Source organism: Aulostomus chinensis, chromosome 19 (genome assembly GCF_037954235.1).
Source record: "Aulostomus chinensis isolate RoL2024-O1b breed Wild chromosome 19, RoL_Achi_v1.0, whole genome shotgun sequence".
Taxonomy (NCBI): domain Eukaryota; kingdom Metazoa; phylum Chordata; class Actinopteri; order Syngnathiformes; family Aulostomidae; genus Aulostomus; species Aulostomus chinensis.
The window spans coordinates 17983445-18002573 of record NC_141338.1 but is presented as its reverse complement, the minus strand read 5'-3'; the positions used below and the strand labels follow the sequence as shown (position 1 = coordinate 18002573).

At 45.8% G+C, this 19129-nt stretch overlaps 1 protein-coding gene across 3 annotated transcripts; it reads right to left on the bottom strand.

The window, feature by feature from the left end:
• Window positions 1-1380: 1380 nt before the first annotated feature.
• adra1ab (adrenoceptor alpha 1Ab) lies at window positions 1381-19031 on the bottom strand. 3 transcript variants are annotated; one of them, XM_086186939.1, is made up of 3 exons: window positions 18973-19031; window positions 10845-12080; window positions 1381-3233 (listed from the first exon to the last, which is right to left on the bottom strand). In XM_086186939.1, the coding sequence occupies exons 2-3, from the start codon at window positions 11740-11742 to the stop codon at window positions 2773-2775; spliced, it is 1359 nt and encodes a 452-aa protein (XP_086043065.1). In that variant the 5' UTR covers window positions 11743-12080; window positions 18973-19031; the 3' UTR covers window positions 1381-2772. The 3 variants fall into 3 exon arrangements, with proteins under 3 accessions (XP_086043065.1, XP_086043066.1, XP_086043064.1); XM_086186940.1 differs by lacking the exon at window positions 18973-19031 and adding an exon at window positions 14517-14553; XM_086186938.1 differs by lacking the exon at window positions 18973-19031 and adding an exon at window positions 12634-12788.
• Window positions 19032-19129: the final 98 nt, after the last annotated feature.

Genomic DNA, 19129 nt, shown 5'->3' with positions numbered 1-19129 from the left:
ACTGCCTGCCTGACCCTAACCTGGACCCCAAACCTAACCAGAACCTGATTCTAACCTGGACCCTGAACCTAACCTGAACCTGATTCTAACCTGGACCCTAAAACCAAGTCTTGACTTCAAAACGGCCCTTTGAAGATGTGAGGACCGGCTAAACTGTCCTCGCGTTCCAAAAATGTCCTCACTCTGTTGGTTAAATTGGTGTTCTAGTCCTCCATAGGTAGCAAGTAAAACACACACACACACACACACACGTGCACGTGCACACACACACACACGGATGCACACAATGAGCTTTAATCATTTCAAATGCCAACCCTGACAAGGTGTTATGAAGTTATTATGCTATCTTTCTAATGGTGCCTTTTGTATTGTATTTTTTTGATTGCTTTCATTTTGTGCGTCGTCGAAATACAGAGTCGGAATAAAGGAACATTCCCCTCAAACAAGAACGTGCTCTTCAGTTGGCTTTTGGAGAACAAATACAAGGCTAAAAGTTGTTGACCGTCAGGTATTCAGAGGTTTGAGTGGTCCAGGAGGTTGATGTTTGTGTCTTTCAATCATCTGAGGATCTTTACACCGATTTTTTTACTTATATTCTACTATAAAAATAGTTGTGCTGCCTCAGCAATCACGGAACTAAATACTGGGCGTCTTGAGGCCCCCCCCCCCCCCCCGACCTCTGAAAGTATTTTTGGCTCCGTCCCAGAATGTAATGGGCTCCTGCCTGGACCAGCTTCACCCCTCCATGGCCAACGGCAGAGAGGGCGAGACGAATGGTTTATTGTCATGACTTCAGAATAACTTTATGACTGAGGTAACTCACAGGGGACAGTGGCGTTAGCGGTTAGCAGCTCGCTGTGGGTGTTCCCTCGCGTCAGTTTCTCCCTCTGTGACTCATCTGTCATATCCTCCTTTTCTTCGGCCCCCTTCGCAACAGGTTCTGGATTTCCCTGGCTCCATCGCTTACATAACGTAGCCTAATGAGCACATATGCCAGACACCCTGACAGACACGCAGGACAGGGTTGGGAACATGAAGAGCACGCCAACTTTTTGGAAAATCTGCTTACTGTCTATCTTTTTTTTTCTTTTTTTTTGTACTGGGCAAACACAGATACACTTTTCTCCTGCATAATGAGGCTCCAGACCTCCACCAGATGGGCTGATTGCTAGTTAGCTTAGCCGCCATCAACAGCAGCAGCTCTGGTTATGTACCTGGAAAAAAAAACAAAAAAAAAAAACGACATCTCTCGAGTCTTTAACAGTTGTTGTTTTTTTCAAGGTGAATGTTTTACCTTACCATAGTTTTACCGATGCAGGTGAAGGCAGTATGGAAGAAAAAGTGTTTGAGTCAGCTTTTTCTAGTGCTAGTACACCTCCAGGTGCTAATACTCACACGTTTCGGTGAAGCGAAAACATGAAAAAGACACAGCGGTTTCACGTTAATTATCGTCTGAGTCGAAAGCAAAGACCTTTGCGCACTTCCGAACTCACATTTATTCAGCAGCTCAAGTACAACCAAGCCAGCACGCTAACGGCAACAGGTTCAGTCTCTGTCTGAACTACTCCTGTAGAAAAAAAAACAAAAAATGGGAGTCTTGTGTTATTAAGAAAAACAAGTAGGGGCTGAGAGAAAAACACGTTAGCTTCTCATTTATTGAGAACCACAAGCTACCACGTCAGAATGGATCCACCACTTCTTTGTTGAAGCTTCCACAGACGACAGTAGGGAGATTGTAACAATATTCATGCCAGTTGCTACACGTCGCCAACTCGTACGCGCCAAATGTTTTAGATCTCTATGAAAACAAATCAAAGCCTGTGAGTGTCGAGTCTTATGTTTGTTAAAACAGAGGTCACACATCCAGATGCCTCGGCCTCAGCGCTGGAATCTTGCGTCGAGCAACCTGCAAGAATACCTCACGTCATTTCTGGTGAATACGTTAATCAATCATCCTCCCCAGAGACAGACAAGAAAGTAGATGAGTTCTTTCTTCGTTCTGTTGCCCATTAAGGAGCGGGGACCACAGAGACCAGATGACCGCTAGTTAGCTTAGCGCAATGGATGGAAGTATGTGGGTTAGGATTAGCGTAACGCTGCCAAAGGGAGATAGTTTCAGGATCTCAGTTTGTCAAGAATGAATCTTCTTCATCCTCTCTCACTAAGGCGGCCATGTTTACTCGCAGCAGCAGCTGCTCTTCTAATCATCAACAAAGTCAGGGAAGTAGTTCCAGCTACTTTTCTAAAATTATAATGTCTGAGACAAAGACTGTTTGGGAGAAGAAACTTTTTTTTTTTTTAACTTACTGAAGAAGACTGACTACCACCCTGTGTGCTAAGCTAACTAGCAATTAGCCAGTCTCTAGGGTCCTTGTCCCTCTAGGAGAGAAAGATATCCGTTTCCCTGTCTGACTGTATTTACAAAAAACCTCACCAAAACACAATATTTATTTCAAGAGAACGTGTTCTTGACTGATTTTACACAATGCATTTCAATATTTAATGTACACCAGCCTCAAGTCAATACTTTCTGTAGTTTATGGCACTTTTTTCCTCATTTCTTGCTGTCAGTTCCTTTTTCAGTCTGCTCTCTGTTACCAGAGTAGATGTGTAGTGTTCAGAAAATCGTATTCATTCACTTCCCAGAGTCATAGAACACTCCAGAGCAGGAAACAGAGTTATCACTAGCCTGCTCCGATGCCTGAAGGAAACTAAAAATATACACGTAAAAGTTGGGATGCTCAAAATTCCTACATTCACTTAACATGCAGGTCAAATAGCTTCTCCAGCGGTGCTGAGAGAAAGGCGTAAGACCTTCGTCGAGCTGTAGCTGGAGGGGTTCTGTGCTACTGGAGTGGCTGATAAACACCACGCCTTCAGCAGACTCTTGCTCCGTATCTGCGGAGCCTGATCTTGACCTCCGAGGGGTGACGGCGAGGTCGACAGCGCCCTGCAGCATCCCCATGAGGAGACTGTGACTGGTGAGAGGACAGAGCTGTTCGGCGGTGGCGGCGGGTGGAGACTAGCGGGATGGGTGGTGATGGGTCCTTGTGGCTTGGCAGCTGACGTCCCCGATTTGAGGCAGTGACCGCGGAGGACGTTGTGAAAGGCTTTCTTGAACTCCAGGCTGAAGCACGGGTAGATGATGGGGTTGATACAGCTGTTGAGGTAACCGAGCCAGAAGGTTATCTTGAATACGGTTTCAGAAGGCTTACAGGACGGGAAGATGGATCCTAGGAAACACACACACACACACACACACACCATCAATGGATGTGGAGGCTTTACATCTGTTACAGCAGCATGTTAAAGATACCCCCTGGAGATTTTGGAACAAGGCATCACCTGCGTGAGCAGATCCCCGATTTAATTAATTACATGTTTGTAATGAATCAGTGCATCAAAATGAATCACACGTATCAGTTTTGGTCACGTCAAGAACTGAGGAGGCTTCAATTCAAATAAATTTGGGTTAAATGTGTGAATAAATGAACGGATCAACATTTTTGTCTGTTTCTGTTTTCTTCTTCTTCCTGTAATTTCCAGACGAGACGCAGCCGGGGCGAACCACTGCACTCTACTGGTTACTCACAGCTCTCCGTTTACAAGCCAAATCCACACCTTGGATGAAGGGCAACTGTGTGAAGTGTTGCTTGTTCTGTAGTTTATTGAAATCAAGCTGCTATTTTGCCGATCCTAAAATATGAATATATATCCTGTGCTTTTGTAGCAGCCCTCACTTTGGTGCTGTCCGCTCCAGTATCTTTTTTTTTTCTATTAAATCTATAATCTACATTTCCACTAAAAGTTAATGAAACAGACCAGTTCTTGGAAGTGCCCCGCCAACTATCACACAGATTAAAATGACCTGCCTCTCTGGGGGAGGACGCGGAGCTGTTCATCTCCGCTCACTGCTCAGGTGTATTTCGGATCTGTACTACAGGCTCAGAGCAAAGCAGCAGCCTCCTCATGTTTCCAGCTGCAGTGACTGACAGCTCAGCCAAGAGGTTTTTTTGTTTTTTGTTTTCCAAACATCTAGATTGAGAATCTGGGACTGCTGCGGCCTCAGAGCTTGGATGAGCGCTGGTCCGCTCATCTGAGACAACTGGTCTCGGATGACTGGCTGCCTCGGGAGGCTGCAGGCGACCTGAGGGAGCACCACCAGCATTACAGCCCATTACACCACATGCTTGTTATCTATAATAGCTTTCATAGCAGAGTGTAATAGTTTGCTTCATTCAATTTCATCTCGCAGTAGAGGCCCATTCTGCTCCAATGTAGTGTTTTATTTGTTTATTTGCGTGCTTGTAATTGAATTCCTTGATGTCCCTTGTGAGGAAGCTGAGTTGAGGCTCGGCGGGGAGGGAAGACGCTCCTGCCTGATGTTGTGTTCAGAACACCACCATCAGCTATGATACAAATGTTTCAGACCTCAACAGCTTTTCTGTCACAGTAGTTGTAGCTATAATCATGAACCACAGGAGGGCTGCTGTTGCATCCATTCATCAAGGGCTCAGCCTTTGTTTTTCCATAAAAAAAAAATTTAATAGGCTCATTTTGCTTCTTTGTTCACAAAAGTTATGCTAATGAGGGCCACATGGTTTAAAGATGATCTCTTGAGACAATTCTACGAGTTCATTTGGCAGACGCTTTTGCTCAAAGCAACGAAAAACACAAGCAAGAATTTAGACAGGAGGGAAAGCCTTGGTAAGGGAGACCAAGTGCTTCAGGTTCAATCGGCCACAGGTGCTGCCATCTAGTGGCAGAAGAAGGGCCAGGTTGTTTTTTTCTTCATATAATTTAGCCATGTCTGACCACAACCAACAATTCAACACCAACCATATCTTTCAACATTCAACACATTCAATATTCAACACTGTCAGTGCCAAGTATTCACTGAGAGCCGGGTCTTAAACCCTCTGACTCGTTATACCCCTGAGGACAAAGAGGACAAGGGTCAGATTTAAGTGGCAAGGTGTTCCCTGAACAGCTGAATCCACAAATGTCTGTTAGATTTAGTAGAAGGCGGCGTTCCTTCATCCATGTGGAGATACCAGCCAGACACGCTGATATCCGAGCTGAGACATTTGTGTCTTCAGGTGGAAAAGACAGGAAAAGCTGAGTGTCGTCAGCATAGCAGTGGTAGGAGAAGCCACGTGAGCAGGTTGGAGCACCCAGTGAGGTGGTGTATAAGGAGAAGAGTAGGGGACCTAGCGCTGACCCCTGGGGTACCCCTGTGGATGAGCCATGTGATTCAGACACTTCTCCTCGCCATGACAATCTGAAGGTTGTACCTGTGAGGTAGGACTTGAACCACAGCAGGACAGATCCTGAGATGCCGAGTTCAGAGAGTGTGGAGAGGAGAATCTGATGGTTCACAGTGCCAAAGGCACCAGAAGGTCCAGCTGCAGTAGGACAGAGGACTGACCAGCAGCTCCGGCCAGTCGCAGTGATTCTGTGACTGACAGGAGAGCAGTTTCAGTGGAGTGGTCACTCCTAAAGCCAGATTGATAGGAGTCAATCAGGTTGTTCTGCAGATGCTCAGAAACTTGATGGAAGACTGAGCGCTCCAGTATTTTGGACAGGAATGGCAGAGGTGAGACCAGCCTGTAATTTTCAACCTAGGCTGAGTTGAGATTGGGCTTTTTGAGGACAGGGTGACCCGAGCTTGCTTCAAAGCAGTGGGGGAGACACCAGTTTCCAAGGAGGACCTGACAATGTGTGTGACTGCAGGTTTGATTGTGGGCAAGATGGTCTGCAGGATGCTGGTAGGTATTGGATCGAGAGGACAAACCAGCGGAGACCTACTTGTACATCTCAAAAATGTTCATGCTGCTGCATGTAGATACATTTTGTGAGAACTTTCATTAAAAAACCCTTCTACATTCTGTTTTACTCACTCCCACCTTCATCAGGACAGAGAGAGAGAGAGAAAGAATGAGGGAGGGGTTTGTTTCAGGGAATAATGAAGAAATGGGTACAAAAGTGAGGGCAAAGATATGCTTTTTCTCTTCTTTATTAGAATTTCTATTCAAATTTATCCAAATCACTGGAAATTTTTGTCTCGCTGATTAAATTAGAAAAGAAAAAAAAAATAGATGAACTCTGTGTCTAATTATTATTAATGTTATTATATCCTCAAAATCTTTACATGCAAGCAAGCATACTAGCAAGTGTGTTGCATGGAGTGTCATTTGCTTGTTACCTCGTCAACCTCCTCGTTTGCCATGTTATTTCACCAACGAAGGGCAAAACATACCAGGATACTAACAGCGAGCAAGTGCCAGGACCGCCTGGTGCAGTTTTACATGAAGCCACTTAAATTGCTTCTTTTGGCCAACTAAGAATCAAAGAGCCAGAAATGTCTTCCTGAGGACGACGCGGAGAGCAAAGCTCGTAGTCCTCACATTTTCGAAGCTTCCTGTTGGAATAATAGTTTAATTAACAGCATTAATGTGAGTAAAAGTATCAGAAAAGCCCAATAAGTTAAGAAATTTGATGCTTAATCTTGTTAAGTGTTTTAAAACACAAGATGGGCTCAAGCCTATTTAATACAGGGATTAACACGACTCATTCCTGCCTCTGAAGATGTGAATGAATGAGGCTAAAACAGCTCAGCCGTTTGTATGGATGCATGCTTGATGTGTGTTTTCATCAGTCACAATCACCCCGGCAGCCTGTGATTCCAGAGTTTATTCAAATAAATGCGGCAACCTATTGTCTGAGTGTGCAGCATGTGGTCACATGACTGACTGTTGCGTACATAGAGTTGACCAAGATGGACAAAACACAACAGCAGATAATTTTGAGTCCAACAATGCAGGACCTCACTCACCAACTCCATAACAAACTACGACGTGGCGCCAAAGATGGAGTTTGGAAAATGTTCCACACACCGGACAGAAGCAACCAACTCACCTCACGGGACCCCCGTGCTTTGGAACCCACACCTGAAGAGGCTTTGTCTGGTGGACCTGCGTGAGGAGGGTCGGGCTACCATCCCTACTGACAACGCTAGAACAGCAGTGCCACTCTGCTGCTGTCTGTGTGTTGTGAAGAAATGTCTTCATATTCAAGAGAAAATGTGTTTTTTAATCAAGTCATTTTTCATTTTTTTAATGTAAGTAGTTGCATGTTGTGAATTGCAAAATATGCATTTAAAAAATGATGACTATTATCTACAACTTCCTCCCTGCAAGTAAACTCATGACACCAGAAATCACAATATTGTGCTCTCTGATCACCGTTGCACGGGCGGCACGGTGGTGCAGCCTACACAGCGATGTAAGTTTCTTACAATCTCCTGATAAAATTCACTGTAAAACTCAGGAGGAGAGCGTGATGTGGTTTTCCAATGATCGCTGATTCGACAAAAGAAGAGGAAAACGTCACTGGCAATCAATAACCTTCTCAGCTGTTCTGGTTTCACTTCCTGTCAGCAAAGGCACAGTGAAGCAGCTTTTCTCCATCAGCAGCCTCCAGCATCACCCTCTTCTTTCTATCCACCCACAGCTCCCTCCACCTTTTTACAAAGATATTCTGGCCTTTTTTTCCTGTCATGTGATTTCCTACTTTCATAACTACTGTGGCCACTAGATGGCATCGGTCACACACATGAATCACCCATCTGCTTCTTCATCCTCTTCTGAGGAGGTCTTGATTTACATGACATCAGTTTACCTCCTTGTGCTGTTGACATTTGTGCCGACTGCGTTTTCGTCAGTTGTAAAGAGAATTTTATGCAAACTGCGATTACATCACAAAAAGGAGAAATGTACTTGGTATGTTTCCATCATCTGGTTCTGTTTTCTGCCACGCATTTGATTAATTAAACCGCTACTGAGCTCAGATTCATCTCCATGACAACGAAACATCCATTGACGAAGACTTTTCAACATGGTTGAAAGCTCTAAATAAGGCTAGTTAGGACCCATTTAGCTCTCGTGTAACTTTAATCCTGGTATTATTATGTATAATCCCTGACTATGGTGGAGCAACCCTTTTGTTGACGTTGGGATTACGTGTTGATACAGCTAGTTAAGAATATAAATAAAGAAAAGATAACGGCTATTGTGGCTTTGTTAGTGAACCGGGCGATGTGCTGCTTCTGTGTCTCAACGGCTCTTTCCTTCAATCATATTGCATGTAACATTTATCTGACCGCACGAGAGGCTGCTGCTGCTGGCAGAGCCCTTAAAAATACCCTGGTCCATCACGTCTCACAGCCTGGCTGGAGGTTGTTACAGAGGCCATTGCTGTTTTAGATGAGGCTACACAATAGTCAGCTTCTATTCCTTCTTTAATCTATGACTGCATCACTACTTTCACTGTATTTGACAGTCCGACTAAATGAAAGTATCTTTTTTTTTTGTAGTGATAACTGGAGAGTATCTGGCCGTTTACCTTCTCCTGAGCCTCCTGACACTGTTGAGAGAAGCTCATATCTATTGTGAAATCTGACCACAGCAGCAGAATCAACTTTATTGGATTTCTATTCACACGCTCTCTCTCTCTCTCTCTCACACACACACACACACACACGTTTTTCTCTACATTTTCCATGTGGAGGTTTTATCTTTTTGATATTCCCTTGCTATAATGTATTGATGTTTTTTTGGCACCCAGCATTATTTGGCCAGAGCTGATTGGGGAAGTTCAGGCGTCTCATCGGGACGCCAAACCTCTCTAGGGAGGTGTTCCCGCAATATCCAGCTGGGAGGAGGCCAACAGGCAGACCGAGGACCATCTCTGCGCTGGGCTGGGAACACCGCGGAATCCCCCAGTCAGAGCTGGTCGAGGTGGCCAATGAAGGTCTGCGGTTCACTGCTGGAGTTGCTACCTCCCATGCAGCAATTCAGATTAACAGTTGAAGGTGGATGGATGGATAGAAATGTGTTAGAAAGCACTAAAAGAAGAGAAGGACCTATCAGGGTATTCACAGATTACTGTTATTTGGAGAGAACTATTACATTTTCTTTTCCTATCTATTTAATGGAGTTGTGTTAGCCAGTTAGCAGTTTAACAAAACCACGAAGAGAAAGCACTTAACTGTTGTGCTGCAGTGGAGGAGATTAACTCACCTTAGAAACACCCTATCTGATGAAATGGGGACCCTGGATGGCATCACCCTGGCCCCCAGCATGACCGTAAGGAACCTAGGAGTTCTCGCTTATCAGGATCTGGCCTTTAATGCCCACACTAAGCAAATCTCCAGGACTGCTTTCTTTCATTTCTGTAACATCACTAAGATCAGACACATCCTGGATCAAGATGCTCCGAACCATAACCCTAACCCCAGGCTGGATTACTGCAACTCCCTCCTATCAGCCTGCACCAATACGTCCCTAAAGACTCTCCAGCTGGTCAACTAGAACTGGCAGAAGAGAGCATGTCTCTCCTGCACTGGCTTCTCTGCATCGGCTCCCTGTTAAAACTCAAAATAGAATTCAAAATTCTTCTTCTCAGGCCCTCAACAATCAGGCACCTGATAATGCTAATAGTTAGGGCTGGCTTAGGCGAGCCCTCAGATACGCTGTTGGCTCCCATAATGCGCTGGGCTTCTCTGGATCTGCTCCACGTACCTGCCTGTCAAAAGGAAGGTTTCGGTCGCCGCCGTAGCAGGATGTGCTTGCTGATGGAGACTTGTTGGGTGTAGATAGATGGACCTGCTCTACTTGTAAGGAGTCATGAGAGAACTTGTGCTGTGATTTGATGTTATACAAATGAAACTGACTTGACCTTCCTAGGAAAAAAAGCACAAGTCTTTCTGTGGTGCTAAAACCCCCCAAAGTCCTGTCCCCTCATGAACCAGAACTCACCACAATATCCTACCATGAATATCAAAAAACACCTCTTCGTGATGATCCGTCTGTTTATTTTATCCGTGTTATGTGACCTTAAGTGCTCCTTCTAGTCCAACCATGAAAACCTAAATAGATCACTACCAGACACGACTTCCACCTTCACACCCCGATGAAGGCCGGAGCGTTGGAATGTTGTGTTGGAGGAGCAGAATAAATTGGTGAAACTGAAGTTCTGTCCCTGGTTTTTCTTTTTGTTGTTGTTGTTGTTGAGTCCGTCCAAACCCGTCACTGCTCAAGAAGGTATAATCAGCTTCACATCATCTGATACGACATGTGCTGCGGATACAGAACTACAATTTCCATCTGTGTTACGATGTTTGCTCTCAACAAAAAAAGAGGAGAAATATTTATGTAAAGAGGATCTGGAGAGGAAAAAGGGACTCCCGGCACTTATCAGGGGGGCTAAGATAAATAAGTACATGGACATTTTAGATTTGGAGAAAAACAACAACCCATCAGTGACCGAATCATTTCAAGTTCAATCAGGTTCTTTTCCATGTAACACTGAAGTCACAGTGTTGTTACAAGAACCAGCATGTCTGGAGCACCCAGGGGTGCATTAACAACACATACTGCTGCCGTGAAAGTCTATTCAGAGGAACCCTCAGAGAGTGATTTAAGTTTTCTATCTGCTTTAAGGAAGCTCCTCAGTCCTTCTTTTATTCACAATAACCTGCCCAAATCTTTCCTGCTACTCTTCTCTATGAATATCAAATCAAGCAGACAAGAACCAGGGGTGCCAAAGTATGGAGTGTGGCACTCTGGTGGGCGTGCAGTTACTTTAGGTGGGCCATTTACCGTAAATGCAAGTGTAGATTTTCATTCATTCGTTTCAATTAATTTTGATTAAAATTGATATTCTTCCTTAATCTCACCTGTTTTTGATCAGCACACACACACACACACACACACACACACACACACACACACACACACACACACACGTACACACACAAGTATGACATGTTAGGAGGTGCCTACCGATTGGTAGAACCAGGAAAAATGGTAGCCAGCACAGAATGAAGCACCCGACCACGATGCCGAGGGTCTTGGCTGCCTTCTCCTCTCTGGACAGCTTCAGCAGCTTGGGGAGGGTGATGGCGCTGTGTTTGTGCCTCTTAGTCCCCTTGTCGTCTTCCTGCTTCCCGGTCTGAGCAGGGTTCCCTCTGTGGATCCTCAACGTCACCCCTTCAGTCTGGACCTCCTCTCCCTCACTGGCCCCCTTCAGGGTTTTGGTCTCTCTCTTTGCCACGTTATACACTCGGCAGTACATGGCCAGGATGATGGCCAGAGGTATGTAAAAAGATCCTAACGCTGAAAACAAGGCGTAGCCAGGCTCTTCCGTGATTCGACACACTGTCTCATCTTCTGGGTCAGGTTCCTTCCAGCCAAATAACGGGCCTACAGATATAGCAGCAGAGACTCCCCAGAGAACCGCCACAGCAGCCAGGCCTCGCCGACCCGTAGCTAAGGCTGGGTAGCGCAGGGGGTAGCTGACAGCCAGGTAGCGGTCGATAGAGATAACACACAGACTGAGGATGGAGGCGGTGCAGCAGAGGACATCCAGGGCGGCCCAGACGCTGCAAAAGGCCCGACCGAACACCCATTGCCCAAGGGCCTCAGAGGTGGCGGAGAAGGGCAGAACGGCTGAGCTGAGCAGCAGGTCTGCAGCTGCCAGGTTAGCGATGAAGTAATGAGTCACAGAGCGCCAGTGGTGGTGGCACAGCACAGAAAGGATGACCAGGATGTTGCCGAGTACCCCGAAGATGACAAACACCACCAGCACCATCCCCAAAACCACCACCTTGGCTATATCCACTTTTGGGTAGGATGAGGAGCTGCAGTTGGGACACATCTCTGCTGCAGAGAAAAGACTCATGCCTGCCAGCTTTGGGGTCTTTCAGAGGTATTAGTTTGCCGAATGTCCGAGAACACACATCTGCTCCTCCACGACTACATTTGCAACCATCTGCTCTTCCTGATGCACAGCTGCCCGCCAGTTAATCTGTAGATGAGGAGGCTCCGGTCAGCTCCCAGATCAGGTGAGTTTGACCAGAGCTCCTTGGCAGAATTTCATATTCAGTAATAAAAATATCTGCCATGGTTTATCATATTTAGTCCAGAAGAGTCCAATGGAAGCGTTTTAAGTGTTTAAAGTCCCTGATGGATTTGGGATGTCATGTTCAGCCATGCTGAGAGGCATTTTGGGCAGCAAACCTGTGCAAATAACAGAAGGGAAGAGATAAAGTGTATTTAATAATGCATTCATTATCCAAGACTTTCAATGGCCCCAGAGGACAAAGCATGCAGAGGAGGGAAACATTAAGTGAAGCTAAATTTGGAAATGCAACAAACACCAAACCACATAGAAAGATGGAAAACAGATCCAGGATCAGTAGCTGCTGCACAGACAGGTGCTGACAAAACTCTGACCAAGGTCAAACCTATCATCTGACACAGTCCCGTCTGGCCTTTAATCAGCTGTTACTGGCGTGATCGCTGGATGTGTCATGTGGTGCAGGATACAGTAGAAGAACACACTGGCCGGGATGTGTTTCTCTAAGTGTGTCATATGCAAACTAAAATTGGTGGGAAACATTTCAGCCGACATCTTTACAACTATTCACTTAAATAACCCAACAGACCTTCCTTATCACAGGTGCTCTAAATCTTCATTACATCTTGACACTTTCAGTCTCGAGTCACTACTCGCTAACTAGCTAAGAGTTAGAAAGTGGCAGCATAAACAGAAGTCTCACAGAATGCTGACCTAGTCACCCAGTTGCCACCCACCACACTGTCCCAGTAAACCAGGCTGCAGCTGGTGTGTTTCGGTTCTCTTCCTGCTCTGTGTCCCTCCTGCGTTCCTGTAGTCCTCCTACTCTTGACCTGCAGCTGCTCTGCGGCAGCCTTGATAGCCCCGCCCTGCTCATTCCCAGCCTATCAGCTCCTCCTGTGCTCACCTGTCCTCATTCCCCTTGATTATGAATTTATCTACAAGCACTCTTCGTTTTGTTGTATCCTTCTCTTGGCCTCCATTTAAGTCCCTGAGTTATTCTGTTAGTAGGAGCAGTCTTTTTGCTCCCCTTGTTGGCAGAGAGGTTTAAGAGGAAAAAACGCAGAGGAAACACCAGCAAAGGAAGAAAACAACCTCATTAATTTTACAACACATGCACACCATAAAGGAAGAACATGCAAAGTCAAAAACAGACAAATAGCAGAACACTTTCAGAGTTGAAACGCTGTAAATCCAGCTGCCAGGACAAAGCTTTCATGATTTCTTGGTGTTTTCTCGGAGCCTATCCCAGCAGCCTTCAGCCGAGAGGTGGGGTTCACCCTGGACGGGTAACCGGTCCATCGCAGGGCCAACACATAGAGACAGACAACCATTCACACTCACAGCCACACCTACGGTCAAGGGAGAACATGCAAACTCCACACAGAAAAGTCTCGAGCCGGGGCTCGAACCCAGAACCTTCTTTCTGTGAGGCCACAGTGCTGACCACAGCACCACCATGATGCCCTCATCCTGTAAACCTTGAGCCTTAATTTCTAATTCATATGAAAGCAACACATTTCAAATTTGATGTAAAAAACCAGCATCTAACGAGCAAACCTAATAGGGTCTTCGCCCCGGAGTGTCTGCAGGCTCAGGCCCGAATAACAAGAAGGAGGAAGGATGTTTTACAGCAGCCATTTTGACTTGAAAGGCAAAATACCCTTTTTTGGGCCAAGAATCCCATCAAAAGTAGATATTCAAGAACTAAAGGAAATCCACTCCAGAAATTATCTGAACCCAGTTGTGAACAAACTTAAATATGAAAAATATAAACGTCACTGAGTCTGGAAATCGATTGAAAAGGTCTCCTGATTTATCCCTTAATAACGGCTGCATTAAGCCCGATTCTTGCTGGAGAGCCGATCCCAATCTCCATCCAAAAGCCATTACTGCCTGCTTGTCCTGTCATTAGCAATATCAGATGTTTGTTTATTCACGCCGGCAGATCGATTTAGTGAAAATATCAACTCGGGGAGCCTTGAGGTGGCAACAGAGCGGTGAAGACAAGGACAGCATGGAGGCGATGATGACGATCCCGCAGGGCAGTAAGACAATCATCCGTGGTATCATGGGAACACCAGCCAAGCATGCAGGGAGCAAAAAGATAAATGACCGGTGAGATCATTTATTTTTAAGAGCAGACGTGCAGCTGGATCCTCTGATGGCTTCCTTGACGGTCTTGTGTCTGGGAGCTGAGCTCTGACTCCACCGGCGGATGACAGGCTAAGAATTGAACCTTGCAGGATGGTTCTGTATTGCAGGAGCCACTGATAGCCCCCCCCCCCATGCCACTCTCAGTGTACGTGTTGGAGATGGAGGATGTCATCCAGTAAGATAAATGCTGGAGCGGTAAAGAGGATGAAAAAGCAACCAAGATAAAGCCTTTGGAGCGCAGAGTCATGCTTGTGTGTGTGTGTGTGTGTAGGATATAATGCTCTGTATCCCAACAGAAGGTGGAATGAAACCCGTGCTAGGATTTACGGCTCAGGGGCCAGCGAGGAAGTCAGCGGCTGTATCTGATAGTTTCAGCAGAATGTTTGAATACATTTTCAGCTGTCATGTTTTTTGAAGAGCGATGAGCTGCATGTCCTCACCTGTAGCGCGGCTGAACATTAACCTTCAATGTCTCCCAGCTCCGTATTTGAAGACAACCAAGTCTCTCCTGGAACCCGAGAGGCAAGTCTGAGCCAGGCGTGACACATTTAGAACCCCGAGGTAACACTCTGACCTCAAGCTTCAGTTTTGAAGAACTCCATCTGATCAGCGAGTGCTGAGTTGGCATCGCCGCCAGGAAACAAGAATTACAGCCTCACGCTTGCTCACCCGTCAACAACCAGTCAGGTTGTTACTTACAGTCCACAACCGTCGAAGAGAGGACTTGGAAGGAATTTAATGAAAGGGAACCCTAACCCTTGACCTTTGGGGATTTAACGTGTTGTCTCCTCAGAACTGGGCTGTAATTATCAAAAAACTGATATTTTCCTTTCAAGATACTGTGTAGATAGTCAGGCCCCATATCATCAATACTTTACATGATAGGAATATTCTTTCATATGTGGTGGGAGCTGCAATGGAACAACTTTGTGAAGTTGGTTCGAATAAATTGGAATACAAACTAGTTTTGCAGTTGTTGTTATTATATTTGTAATTTGTCCACTGACATCTCAGTAGATTGTGAAGTACATTTTGTTACCTACCCAGATGGCGTGTCACAGCTCCCCGGTGTCACAGCTCCCCGCCAGCCACGCCTCCCTCATCCTGTTCCCCATTCCCCTAACAAGCACACCTGTAGCAGATCCTTCTGGAGGCGTACTTATACCGCAGCCCTCCACCCTGTTCTTCGCAAAATCGTCGAGTTAACGCTCGTTTCTCGTACTCCAGACACCTGCGGTCCCTAATCCTGCCCGCCCCGCCTGTCTTCTTTCGCCCACCCTCCCTGCGGGCCCCGTGGAACCCCCTTCCTTTCTGCCTGGGGTCCGTGCCCCTATGTTTTTGGATTTGCTGGTACCGACCTACACCTGAACCTTGGGCACGCTCCTGTCTGCTCCAATAAAGCCTAATCGTGCTCCATCTGATGCGTTTGGGTCCTGCTTCACGGTTCTTGTCAAGGTGCAGCAAACAATGTTTTCAGCACTCTTTTAAACTTTGCAGCAAGTATTATAAGGTACATCAGATTTCATCGCAGTGTCTAGTGATTCAAATCATATCGTGAGGTCCAGCTGTACTAGGAACCGTTGGAGGACCCGACTTCTCTTTGGACCGTCTCGAAGTCCTGTTGTCACGTGAAATGATGTTGACAGTAGGTGTCACGTCACCAAACCGCAGCGTTTGTAGCAGAATCCTGCACTGGTCCGGTTTTGTACAACTGGCCCTAAACGAAAAAACTCAGTACTGGAACCGACCCGTCAAACAGGGACCTGCCCAGACAGTCACTCACTCTATTTTTAGATGTGGCATTGGAACACGAACAAACATGAACTCAAATATGCAACCAATAATTAACCTCCAGCAGGAGTTCCAGCCTGGTCGCAGTTTCTTGCTGCAGCAGCAAAGATGCTCCCACGCAGCTGTACGTGCCTGTGTCTGTCCAAGGCTAAAACTTTCTGGCATTCTTTTTTAAAATTTTTTTTACAAGCAGTATTGCTGACAGATTCCCTGTCATCTGACTTGACTTCATAGACAAAGTGTTGCCCGCAAATTTGGTGCGGAGGGGAGCACACAGGCTGAGGCAAGAGTCCAAACATATAAAATCTCGTCAGGACACTCGACGCCGGTCACGTCGCCACGAGATACGCGACGTTTCAGATACAGAGTCCTTCAACAGACGTGAACCAGGAAGAGACACCACACCGCGCTGGTCTCAGGGGTCATCTGACCTGTCCTGTCAGTCAATGCAAGATAGAAAAATGTGTTGATTGGCAGTTATACAACTTCCAACAACGCAGAGCAAAAACAGATCAGCCTCATTGCATCAGATGAGCCCGTCAATACTAGAAAATGCGCCGTATCAGGTCAAACCTCCACTCACCCTGCGCTGGTGCCGTCATTTACTGTATCCGGCGGTAAAATGTTAGGAACAGCAGGTATGGTCTAAGCCTGCTGTCAGGGTGGACCTGAGCTTGATTCAGAGCTCATATGATCAGGAAAAACCTGCAAAATTCCTAGAAACAGAAAACAGCCATCTCCAAAAATCAAGCCAGGAAACGTCCGAAAAGTGACGGAAAGTAGTTTCACAAGTACACTGGTGTTAGAGAACTTTAAACTGATGTACTTTCACACGCGCTCACGTTGCATCCAGCATCACAACCTTACTAGACGTAAGTTAGAGTTAAGTCTTGACGTGTATTTATTTTTGATGTGTGAACTGATGTTTCCGAAAATGCGGTCAGGAAAGTTTCCCTCAAAGTGGAAAGGTCATGTAAGTTTACTGGCACAAGTGTGTGTGAGGCTCGTATGTTTGTGTGTGTCGCCGCTGAGGTTGTGTCCTGACAGCAGGATTATAGAGCAGATTTTCTGGAGGCGACTGTGAGTACGCTTTAGTGGGAGGAGGGATAAGAGGGACCTTTCCAGCTGCACGAACACACCGTAACTGGACATTAATGCAAAATAGGAATAAATCCCTTTTGAGGTGTTGATGGAATTTAAAATTAAATTGACATTTTCATGAAATATTACAACATAAAACCATCCGGAGACGGCTTCGGCCATCAGAGTCGCGTTATCTCTGTGTTTTTCGTCCACCTCATGTTTCATTCATGCACACGCACAATGGCAGTATGACAAAATGATGGAGTGTTGCGAGACTCGGTCAATTACGCTTCTATCTTCCACACGCATCCAGTCTTCCTCTCATCCAGGAGACGAGGACCATCAGACTGACCATGCAAATACGTTTGAGTCAAATAAACCTGAAGAGACACAAGATACCGAAACAAATATCAAATCCGACAAATGGAAAGGACCATTTTGCTTTATTTTTCCATAGATACGAAACCAAAATTCATCTTCATCTTGGCTAAATTGAGATAAAAGCACTTATAGCTGCTTTAATCTAGTGGACAGGACATTGAGGCCTTAAAATAAAATGTTTTTTTATACGAAAACGTAAACTTTTTGGGAAAACACACTTAATTGTCCAAAGTGGGTAGTTTTTATGCTGAAGCAGCAGTTACGTAGGTCCCCTTCTCTCCTCCAGACGGCTGACTGCTGGTTAGCTTAGCTGCAGTGAAGCTAACGACGCGGCGAGGGAGCGAACCGTCTCAGAAGTCATCAAATACAGTTTAATCCAAAACTGTATTTGCCTGCGTTAATAGAACTTGGCTTGTGTTTAACATTCACTGATGAAAATTACCTGGTTCTGTCACTTTGCAGTCAGATACATAACCGGGACTACTTTCTTGACCGGGTGGATTGATTTGACGCAGCAGCTCAATACTGAAACCAGGAGAGATTCTGTCTGCTTGTCCGGCATTAAGAGTGATGGACAGTAAGTGAATTTCCCCCAAAGTCGCTGTGTTCTTTTAAAAACTAAATTGAGTATCTCTGGGACAATTGGTGGGGACAAAATAAAGCGAGGACGTCATACGGCTCTGTAGTCTGAGTGGCCATTACCAGAATGAAGCAAGTCAGCCAATTCAATCTCTGAATGGAGTCCTAATCAGGCTTTAGTAGAGAGGACATTAGCAAGCATATTAAACAGTTTAATGTAGCCTGACCACGGACATATTCAATCAGGACAGGAGCATATTGAGATTTATTCTATGTCAGCAATTTCTGGATCATTTGTGTCTGCAGCGAGGAAACGTTCTCTGTGGAGCGGCGTGCAGCCATGATGAATGGTGTCTGAAGCGCTGCACTTACTGCGGGGGACGGTCGCTGTCTGAAGTTCATAATTCAATTCCTTCATGACGGAGGTCGTTATGTTTATCCACCTGGAGCATTAGCTGCCCTTCGGAGAGGGGAGGTGAAGTCCTCGGTGACGTCTCACCACACGTTTACGCTGGCTGGTAAATACACTGGGGGAATTGTCTATAAAATGTATTCTCTATTTACGCCAGAGTTTTCCTCCTCTTTTAAAGAGTTACTCTTGTTTTTGCTTTTTTCTATCAGCTTTATTTTAATGCTCATTCTTTCATTCAAACTCATCTATAATAATCATGTCTCATTTTCCTCAAATTCATCCATTTTTTCTTTTACATCTCGCTCGGCATCCTTTTTTAATTAAACTCGCGCAGGTACATGAATCACAATGAGGCTGCAATCGGGCCAAATGTTTGGTCGAATTGTTTTCTTTTCCTTGTAAAAGTGCAAGATCTGTCTTCCACATTATCACGGGTGAGCACTTTTTTTTAATGGAGGTGAGAAACAAACAAACACTCGGGATGCATGTCATTAGCGGGCGGCGGGGAAGGAACTCATCAGTGCTCCGCTAACGGTCACGTCTCCACATCCCTCACCTGAAACTCAGTCACAATCACCAGAATGATCTGTTATGGCAGCGAGGAGGCAGCTGTGGGGTGATGGAGGAAGAACAGAGAGGTAACGTCTTACCTTCCTCAGAGAGCTTTTATCCAGCAGTCGTGCTGTCCTCTCCGCCTCGGACTGAGCTGAGGGAGGGAGGGTGAAGTCAAGTGTCTCCCTCCTGCAGACCGTCCTGCGGGCTCCACTGGTGACAGTGGACCAGCCCACCTTATCCGCTTAGGACCCG

Excerpts from the sequence above, each read along its gene's own strand:
- adra1ab (XM_086186939.1), bottom strand. The coding sequence starts at position 11,742 with ATGAGTCTTTTCTCTGCAGCAGAGATGTGTCCCAACTGCAGCTCCTCA. Across the intron at positions 3,234-10,844 it reads TTTCCTGGTTCTACCAATCG|GATCCATCTTCCCGTCCTGT; the intron begins GTAGGCACCTCC and ends TGTGTTTCCTAG.